Source organism: Cupressus sempervirens, chromosome 6, assembly GCF_028749045.1.
Source record: "Cupressus sempervirens isolate cs-2001-9-10 chromosome 6, ASM2874904v1, whole genome shotgun sequence".
NCBI classification, from domain to species: domain Eukaryota; kingdom Viridiplantae; phylum Streptophyta; class Pinopsida; order Cupressales; family Cupressaceae; genus Cupressus; species Cupressus sempervirens.
Genome location: NC_143123.1, coordinates 673772655 through 673783186, shown reverse-complemented (window position 1 = coordinate 673783186; position 10532 = coordinate 673772655). Strand labels below are relative to the sequence as shown.

At 34.6% G+C, this 10532-nt stretch overlaps 1 protein-coding gene and 1 pseudogene across 3 annotated transcripts in view; one reads left to right on the top strand and one right to left on the bottom strand.

The window, feature by feature from the left end:
* Positions 1 to 211: 211 nt before the first annotated feature.
* Positions 212 to 3512, top strand: LOC149553985 (pentatricopeptide repeat-containing protein At4g14050, mitochondrial pseudogene; annotated as a pseudogene). The gene has a single exon (XR_016353213.1). The product of XR_016353213.1 is annotated as a pentatricopeptide repeat-containing protein At4g14050, mitochondrial pseudogene (transcript).
* A 6540-nt stretch (positions 3513 to 10052) lies between these two features.
* The window catches only part of LOC149553983 (indole-3-acetaldehyde oxidase-like), a 71952-nt gene continuing 71472 nt past the window's right edge, over positions 10053 to 10532 (bottom strand). For both annotated transcript variants that reach the window (XM_089789313.1, XM_089789314.1), the window contains one exon: positions 10053 to 10499. In XM_089789313.1, coding sequence (XP_089645439.1) covers positions 10288 to 10499 — 212 coding nt within the window. In that variant the 3' untranslated portion in view covers positions 10053 to 10287. The remainder of the gene's footprint in view (positions 10500 to 10532) is intronic.

Genomic DNA, 10532 nt, shown 5'->3' with positions numbered 1-10532 from the left:
GCCAATAGATGTCTCATTTGATTACTTACTTATGTGAGCATCACCTAGATCTAATGAATGCCAAGTGTTCCATTTATTTTCATAAGAAATGGATTGGCGTGGAATCACTTCTCATAAAACATGGGCCAATGAGTTTGACTCAAGACAACATAATTAAACCCTCATAGCAATATCACAATTTTATTTTTTATTATTATGATGTATAATTTTTTATATCTTATCGCTAGCAACCAGACATGAACATACATTAAAATACAGACAAAAGAATGCCAGTCGAACAATGAATTTCGTTCTGTCAAATGTATCCATACCAAATTGAAAATTTTGGTTCGCTATTAAATTCTAAGTTACAGAGCCGAGTATGAATTCTGCCACAAAAGCAATTCAAGGGAAAAATCCTATTAAATTGAAGAGCAACGCCGTAAAAAAGAAACCCAACTCAGGAATCTTAAAATTACCCTATGAAAATCTTCAGCACGTTTTAAGCCTGACTGACTCTCCTATAGACATTTCCACTTACAACTCTCTGTTGCAGGATTCCATTAAGAGGAAATCCTTATCACAAGGAAAATTAATCCACGCCCACATCAATACAACAGGATGCATTCCCAACCGTTTTTTGCTAACAACTCTTCTCAACATGTACGCCAAGTGCGGAAGCCTGGCAGAAGCTCGAAGAGTTTTCGATCAGATGGAGGAAAAAGATGAAATAACATGGACTGGGATGATAGCAGCTTATGTAAAAAATGGTGTCTCTGAGGAAGCTCTGGGTTTGTTTTACGAAATGCAAAAGAAATGTATGAAACCGAATCAATTTACATTTGCAAGTGTAATCAAAGCTTGTCCTAATTTAGCCGTTCTTAAAGGCATTCATGAGCAGATTGTTATCAGTGGGTTCGAGTCCGATGCTTTCGTGGGGAGTTCTCTGGTGGACATGTACGGGAAATTTGGAAATTTAGAGAAGGCCCGCGAAGTGTTCGACAAAATACCTGAACCAGATTTAGTAACCTGGAATACCATAGTGGCCGGATATGCGAGGAATGGGAATGTAGAAGAGGCTCTGGTTTTGTTTCAGAAAATGGAAAAGAAGGATGTTTATTCGTGGAATGGGATGATTGCGGGATATGCACAGAACGGGTTGGTCGATAAGGCGATGGACTTATTCCAGAGAATGCCTCAGAGAGACCAAGTTTCATGGAATAGTGTGATTAGTGGGTATGCACAGAATGGCCAGGTTGAGGAGGCACTTGAACTGTTTGACAAAATGCCTCGGAGAGATGTCGTATCATGGAACACTATGATAGCAGCATATGCGCAGAGTGGAGATATTGATAAGGCTTCTGAGCTCTTTCAGAAAATGCCTCAGCCCGACATGGTGTCGTGGAATTCCATGATCACGGTATATGCACAGAATGGGCATCTTCACGAAGCCCTTGAACTCTTTCACAAGATTGCCAAACCAAATGTTGTGTCATGGAATGCAATGATTGCAGCATATGCACAGAACGGGCATGGAGCAGAGGCCCTGAAGCTTTATAAGCAAATGCAAATTGCAGGAGTGAAGCCAGATTCAAAAACCTTTGCCACTGTCCTTTCTGCATGCGGCGAACTGGCAGCTTTAGAAGAGGGAATTGATATCCACAAGGAAATAATAAAGGGAGGATTTGAGTCAGAAATTTTTGTGGCCAATGCCCTTGTAGATATGTATGCAAAATGCGGGATCATAGAGAAGGCCTGTGATGTGTTTGAAAGGATGCCTCAGCGAAATACTGTCTCCTGGACATCAATAATTGCAGCTTATGCCATGCATGGCCGTGGCATTGAAGCCCTTGAGTTCTTTGAGAAAATGCAACTCTTGGGCACAAGGCCAGACCATGTCACATTCATTTGTGTTTTAGCAGCTTGCTGCCATGCAGGTCTTGTGGATAAGGGCTTGGAATATTTTGATTGCATGAAACATGCTTATAATCTCAGTCCTTTGATGGAGCACTATGCCTGCATGATTGACCTTCTTGGCCGTGCTGGGCGTCTGGAAGAGGCACGTGATTTTATCAACACAATGCCAATAAAACCTGATGCTAATGTGTGGGGATGTCTGCTTGGGGCCTGTAGGGTACATAACAATGTTGAACTTGGAGAAAAAGTTGCAAATCATCTTTTCCAGTTGGACCCTGATAATGCTGCACCTTATGTATTGCTGTCAAACATATATGCTGCAGCTGGCAGGTGGGGTGACATTGAAAACGTAAGGAATCTAATGAAAGAAAAGAGTATTAAAAAAACCCCTGGATGCAGTTGGATTGAGGTCAATAAGAAGATAAACACTTTTGTCGTAGGGGACAAGTCACACCCTCAAATGCAGAAGATTTATGACGAGCTTGACAGATTGGCCACAGAGATGAAGGAGGCAGGTTATGTGCAAGACACAAAATTTGTCCTGAATGATGTTGAAGACGAACAGAAGGAACAAATTCTTTGTCACCATAGTGAAAAGCTGGCAATTGCATTTGGGCTTATCAACACAGCACCTGGGACACCCATTCGCATCATCAAAAACCTTAGAGCATGTGGGGATTGCCACTCTGCTACAAAGTTTATCTCCAAGATTGTTGCCCGAGAAATTATAGTGAGGGACGCTAGCCGTTTCCACCATTTCAAGGATGGAGAATGTTCCTGTCAGGACTACTGGTAATGCAAAGTGAACTAGGCTCAAAGCATAGGCTTAAGTCATATATAAGTTTTAAGCAGCATTGGTCCTGCACTTGTAGTAAAGTGTTCACTATGGTCGAGAGGAGCATTATACTTGTGTGACCTTAAGCTTCTATGTGTTGGCAACACTGCATTACAAGAAATATCAAGCAAGAAGTCGCATCTACCTATTTTAATTGCCAAGTGGAATTATGGCTGTTGTTGTTGGAAGCATTTACCGTTGCACCAAAAGCTCTAACTGTTAATGCCTGATACAAATGCCAGATTTATGCCGATCCACAGCACAAATCTCAAAGGAGGTGCTGACCACAAAGTCAACAATCTCAACAATCTCCCCCTCAGCACTGACTAAGCCTTCAGCACCTACTGAAGGGAGACTTGTACCACTAACCCAAGGCTCTAATGCCACTTGTTGAAGCATTTGCCATTGCACCAAAAGCTCAAACTGTTAATGCCTGATACAAATGTCAGATTTACCCCGATCCATGGCACAAATCTCAAAGAAGGTGCTGACCGCCAAGTCAACGATCTCAACAGTTGTTATATTATTTAAAACAATGTTAAACATAATGAGTATAAGGGGCATGAGGTTGTGGGATGTAGATCTCGAGAATCTAATTCAGATTTCTGAATTTTCTGTTGAGTTGGTTACTAAGCATGCTTCTAGTGCAAGTGACAGTGGGGTTGCATATGATTCTACTAATCTAATGCATCATATAATGTCAATAATGATGTTGATCTTCTCGATGATGATTACTCTTGGAATTTTTTAAATAGTGAATCAATGAATAATGAGTTCAATATATCTATCATAACATTCAAGTTTTGACAAATTGTTATTAAATTAGTTTATTGTACTTCAAATTCATAATATTTATGGCATTTTATTTAGCATATGAATGAACCTCTTATTCTAAATTTTCTTGTTTTTAGGTTGCAAATAAGTATATGTTTATAATTTTTATCTGTTTTTTGGTCCAGACATGCCCAAATGCACCTAACCCCAAAACATTTGTTTGGTTCATTTTTTCTTTTCCCACATCAGATTTTATGCTTGATTTCTGGTACTGTTTTCAATGTTGCGAGCAAATTGTTGTTTGTGGTTGTTGTCACCAAAGGTGTTTTCTGTTGTCTTGGATTGTTGCTCTCCTGAAAGGATATTGCTGACATTATTAGTACACTTTAATATCATCCAGCACACATCTTTGTCAGTAATTGTTGGTGTTGGTTCCTGCATTGATGAATATAAACATTGCTGGCCAAACCTGGATCCTTTCACATATCACCTTAAATCTCTGCTATGCTCATTTTAACTTTCAACGCAAATGGATAAATCCATATTTTGGTCTACATTATTGGATCCTTCCCCAACAACCACTGGTCCTAGTCTGATCCAAACTGGGTTCTAGTCCTGGTTTGGTTCCCGGTGGGTTCGGCCAGGGTCCTTCCTGCAGCTTTTGGGTTCACCTCCAGATTTGTATTTTTGGCATACAATTTGGCATCTTCTCTCTTCAGTGGGTTTCTGAGATAATAATTCAATTCCTTTGTCAAATTATCATATTGCAGCATGTTTCCTCTTTACTTCAATCAACAATTCTCTCTTTTTGTAAGACTGTCATTTGAACTACAAGTGGCACAGCATACATAAATTTGTGATGACTGAATTGTTGCAGAAGCATCCTGGGTTGACGTGTTTTCCTGCTCATCTACATTCATTCTGCCAGTTGATGCCAAGTTGCAGTCATTGCTGAGTGCCAGTAATTATTCAATATTGACCGAGTTGTTCAGTGTTGGCCGAGCTATCCAGTGTTGGCTGAGCTATTTTGTGTTGGCTGAGTTATCTAGTATTGACCGAGTGTTCCTTCATATGCCAAGTGAACCTGTTATTTGTTGATGCTTGGTTCCTTCTTTGATCGAGTTTCTCTGTGATTGGTTCTTAGTTTGAGCCGACTCATGTATTTAATTTAGATTGTGAATCTAGTGATAGGATCTTATCTTGGGATATGTGCAGACAGTTTTAAGGTCAGCCTTTCTATTATGTAATGATCTAGAATCTTCTATAAGCCGTGGTGTTTAGGCTTAGGTTAGAAAAAAGGAACTTGGAAGAACTTGGAAGAACTTAGATCTTAAACCTATATTTTGTATCTAGCTGTAACCCAGAAGGCCTTACAGCTGGGCATGTATGTTGATAACTTGATGAATCAATAAAAGTGTTACGATTTGTAACGCCCCGCTCGGGAACCCAAGAGAAATAAACCTAACATGTTACAATGTTTACTGAACTTTTTTTTTTTTGAAGTTTAAACAACATCAAGATAACATTAATGCGGAAGCAATATGAACATACACAACAAATACACATTTGCAAATATAGATACAGTTTCAATTCCTCAAGAGTTCCTTTACGTTGAGTCACATTTAATGATTTTAAATTAATTAGTTTAAGTTCCAAATATAATGTCTCAAAATCATAAAGAAATAACAGATATATAAATCGCATAAGCAAATGCATAAGTATAAACCATACAATGAAAGCACATCCACTAAATAACATCCACTGCACATGTCGCAGGGTATGTGAAAATAGATACAATACACCAGGATACATGATAACCTATATACTTCATCTGAAAAGAAGTCTCTGAGATAAGAAATAAGAATGATAAAGGTACATCTTCTACAACGAACATCCAACAGCTGGCAATGTGAAGGGGAACCCAAATGGTAAGAAGGCACTACCTCCCGACCGCGTGGTTACCTAGTCAGGCTTCCACTCCCACCGTGCAGGGAAGATAATGAACGATCCACAAACGGCTATCAAACATAAAACACTCCTAGGCATGGAATACCTACTAGCCAAAACTATCTCAAAGGTAACACATACTACTCAAGAAGATAAAATAAACCAGAAAGAAAGAACACTCAATCCAATACTGACATCACATAACCAAACATCATACACAAACCAAGTATAAACCAAATACCAAGATCACAAGATAAAGTCAACAAAAGATAATCCTCCTCAAGTCAAAAACCACATGTCAAAGGCACAACATAATGAAACACCAATCATCATCAATGAAAGTAAGTAACCACAATAAACACATCCAACAATAGATACACCACCAACAATAAGTACACCACATCTAACAATAAGTACACCACCAGAGATACACAAAAACTACAGAGGAGACTTAGGCTACATACTAGGGAGTGTCATCACATGGTTGCTTGAGTTACCCTGGACTGATCTCTTAATAGACCCCGGACCCTCAAGCGTTGAGTTACCCTGGACTGGTTACTATGAACCCCGGACCCTCAACATCACACATATGGAAACTAGAAAGCCCTCTCAAGAAGACGAGGCACTCATCTCATTCCCATCCTTAGTCTATACAAGCACTCAAGGCATGGGTAGATCAAATATCTCTAACTTATCTTTTTAGTGTGTTTCCCCCCATAAATTTTACTTACTAGATTATCACTTATTACATAACTTGCATTAGGTTACCCTGGTACTGACCACTTTGGGTCCCGGACCCCTATGCAAGCCACTCCCAAGTCACGTACCTAGACAACCTCTCCTAAGCACATAAAAACACAGTTGTGTCCCATACCACAACACCCATAAAGATCAAACTTGGTTCCTTAACAGGCAACCTGATAACAAGATGGATCAAACTAAATCCAAATACACATAAATGCTCACAAAACAAATCTCATAAGTATAAACTCCAATTTGAATCACAAGAATCATCATAACATCTAGCCACATAATAGTATCCAAAAAATCTCACAAAACCTCTGGTGTACATCCTAGACTGGTTGACATCTAAACAACACCAAAATCCAAAAAAGAAATATAGATAGTATATAGAAAACATCATAGTCTCACAGTTGGATTTGATTGATAATATATTGTTGAATTAATGTAAGGTTTCAAATTTTTTTTTTTTTTTTTTAATTTTTTTTTTTTATTTTTTTTTAATTAATTTAATTTAATTTTTTTTTTTTTTTTTTTTAAATTAATTTTTTTTTTTTTTTTAAATTTTATTATTATTATTATTATTATTATTATTATTATTATTATTATTATTTATTATTATTATTATTATTATTATTATTATTATTATTTTTTAACTAAGTCAAATTTCAATAATTTTGTTTATTAGAAGAACAACCCTTCTAATAAATTTAGATAAATTATTATATATGAAAATTTTAAGAATTGTATTATAATTCTATTTTATTTATTTTATAATATTTTTCTCAACGAACTTCATAACAATATTATTTTAATATATACATATTTTAATAACATTTACGATATTAAACTGATAGGAAAAATAAATTGAACCCTTCGAATTTTCAATCCTAAGATTTTCATTTTCAAAAACAAACCCCTTCCAAATTTAAATTTCTTAATTCCATTTTAATTCAAAACCCAAATTTCAATTTAATACTAAATTTCTTTCAGAAGTAAAACAAGGTTTTCTAAATAGTTTTTTTTTTCAATCCCGATTCCCAGAAGAAATCAAATCACAAAAGATTCAGAAGAAAGGTAGCAAGATTCATTCAATAAAATTTGAGAAAGCAATTTCCAACAAGCACGAAGAAGACAAAGATCTGAAAGTGTTTCTAGAATGGTTCACAAACCCTACCTTGATCTGATGCTAACAATCTGGTGAAACCCTTGCTAATCCGAACCCTTCCAAGCTTCGAAAGATTTCTTTGCTCCCCTTTCCAAAAGTGTGTTCCCTGAAAACCTGTGTGTGCAATAATGACCCAAAACCCTCTAATATAGAATCTAATTACCTTTTAGGTCTTCTGTCCCCACAACTCTAAAATAATAATTACTTTATTTAATTAATTCATTCATGCACAATTAATTTCCCTTTTAATTAAAATTATTATTTTATTATTCCTTTCATGCACGTTAAGTGAATTGTTAAATTACTTTATTTAACTTTTCACTTTACTTTAATAAATTTATAACCTTTTAAATCTCATGTGCACATTATTAAAATATCTTTATTCAAGTTCACATTTTTATTTTTTTTATTAATTTTATTTTTAACTCATGCATAATTCATGCGAACTATAATCTTTATGATAATTAAATATCTTTTCACTTTTAATTTCATTTTTAGAAACTTAATTGATAAAATATTTATTAACTTAAATAACAATAATATTTAGCATTTATTTAAAAATGCACTCTAAATATATTATTATTAAATTAAATAAATATAATCACGTTCTAAATTTAAACTTTAACTTTTATCTCCAATATTTAATTCTCTCTTATTTAATTAATTCATTCATGCACAATTAATTTTCTTTTTAATTAAGATATTCTTTTATTAATCCTTCATGCACTTTAAGTGAATTGTTAAATTACTTTATTTAACTTTCCACTTTGACTTTGCTTTTAAAGTTAATTTATAATTTTAATCTCATGCATACTTTATTAAAATACCTTTATTCAAGTTCACATGATTTTATCTTTTAAATTAATCTCTTATATTTAAAACTCATTCATGCGAACTTAAATCTTTTCCATAAATTAATATCTTTTTTCCTTTTTAATATATTTTTGAACGTTTTAATTTGATAAATATTTATTAACTTAAATAACAATAATATTTAGCATTTATTTAAAAATGAACTCTAAATATATTATTATTAAATTAATAAATATTATTACGTTCTAAATTTAATCTTAAAACTTTTATCTTCAATTTAATTTTTTATATTTAATTAATTTCTCAATTAATTAAATATAATTAAATATTCATAATATCATAATAATTTTTCATTAAATTAAATTATTAATTTAATCTATTAATTAGACTTAATTAATAGAAAATACATCAAACACTCACAAAACAACATACACACAAAAATACTCACGGGTTTTAAAAAGGGTAGATAGTCTGTTACGAGTCCTCCTTGCAGGACAAGTATTATAGGCTTATGGCTAGGATTGGACCTGATCATTATCTTCTCATTCTCACCATTTGAGTATTTGTAATAGGGCGCGCTCATCCTAGCAATTCAGGGAAGTCGATGCCCGGTACCTACATCCTGCATAAAAGACGAGCATGTACATGTATATAATATATCTAAACTAAATAGACAATGGCAGGAAGTGGTTCATCGTGTAGATCCCGACTAGCAGGTGACTACGACTCTCTCCCTTAACCACATCAAACACGTCATACAGAAAGATAAAATAAACACACACACCATACACATGCAAGTATGGGGTAAGTATAATAATCACAAATCTAAGATCAAATGTGTACATATAATAATGCATCTCTATCAATACAACATAATCATCATTAAAGACATCATGTTAACATTTTTATGAAAGAAACCACATTTACTAACTAGGATCATCAAAATACCATTAACAACACATGAATGAAATCAACTAAGCAATAATAACCGATGCATTTGTAATCAAAGTCATGAAATAATATCATAATAATGTAAATCTAGTATCTCTAAAACTAATCAATGCATAAAATTAGCTTAAAAGAATTTGACAATGATAATAGAATGTGAACTAGGGGCAGGCACTACACGATTTCTCCCTCCTTGGTGTTGTTCGTTGTGTGTTTGCTTCCATTGTGTTTACTCAGCAAAGTGGTTGGATAGTTAAGCGAGCCTTTGGCCCTAGCTGTTCAGACTCCTCCTTGCACCATGAATTTTGTTAGTTTGTCCATTTGTAGATCCATAGCACATTTTTGTTCCTTACACCACTTGAGAATTGAGATTGAAATTAATCCAGTGCTATAACCTCAAGGATACATCAATACATACTTTATGCAAATCTAGACAAGATCTAAGTACAAGCAGGATCGGTTAGACATTGCAATGTACACCTCAGTAAATTGCCTTCATATACAACATTCTCTACATACAGATGAGCAATTATGAGTACTCAAAACCATAAGATGAAATGATATGCAACACAACATTTGCATGCTTATTGACAAGGCTCTTAGGAAGCAATGTATTGTTCATTTTTGCATTTTCATATGTCAACTAGTCTAGCAATCAATCACCCAGCTCCGATGCCAATATGCTATTGCACACAAGAATTGAACTATTTACTGCTGCATGTGGTATATTTATTATTTTGCTATGTTATTTGACTATTTGCATAGTGGTGTACTGTGAACTTAATCGCTGCTGCATATATGTATATATTTTTCAATTTTAATGTTTTGTACGGATGAATCCAAAACAAACACAATGCCAAACTGGAACCAGCAGTTTAGATTTTGGTCATTCTTGGAAATTTATCTAATTTCTTTCTTTCAACGTGGTGATTAATAGAAATATTGTCATTCTTGTATTTGTAGATAAAATATTAAAAACATAAGAAAATAGGAGATTGCATTTGTACTTGATACAGTGAGGAATTTTCACTCCATGTATTAGAAGTGGATAAAAAACCTTTCCTTGACTTAACACCAAACACGGGGTTCACTTTTTCCTGTTTCAGAGTATATTTACACCTGTCCGGGTAGACTATAAAACTGTCATGATTTTAGAAGCATCATGTTATTGTTTAGTAGAAATGTCCAAGCTCTTTAAATACAGCTCTACATTATCAAGGCCACATAGAGACTTTATGACATCCATGGTGGCAGGTGAGTCCATTCGTATGTGTTCTTTGTTGTTATCAGTTGGAAGCTCCTTGTGTGCTGCCCTTATAGCTTCTCTTATTGCACAGTGAACAGATGCTGCTAGAAGCAAAGGTGGTTCACCAGAAGCTGTAACATAATGTAAAAAATACAGTATTAAAT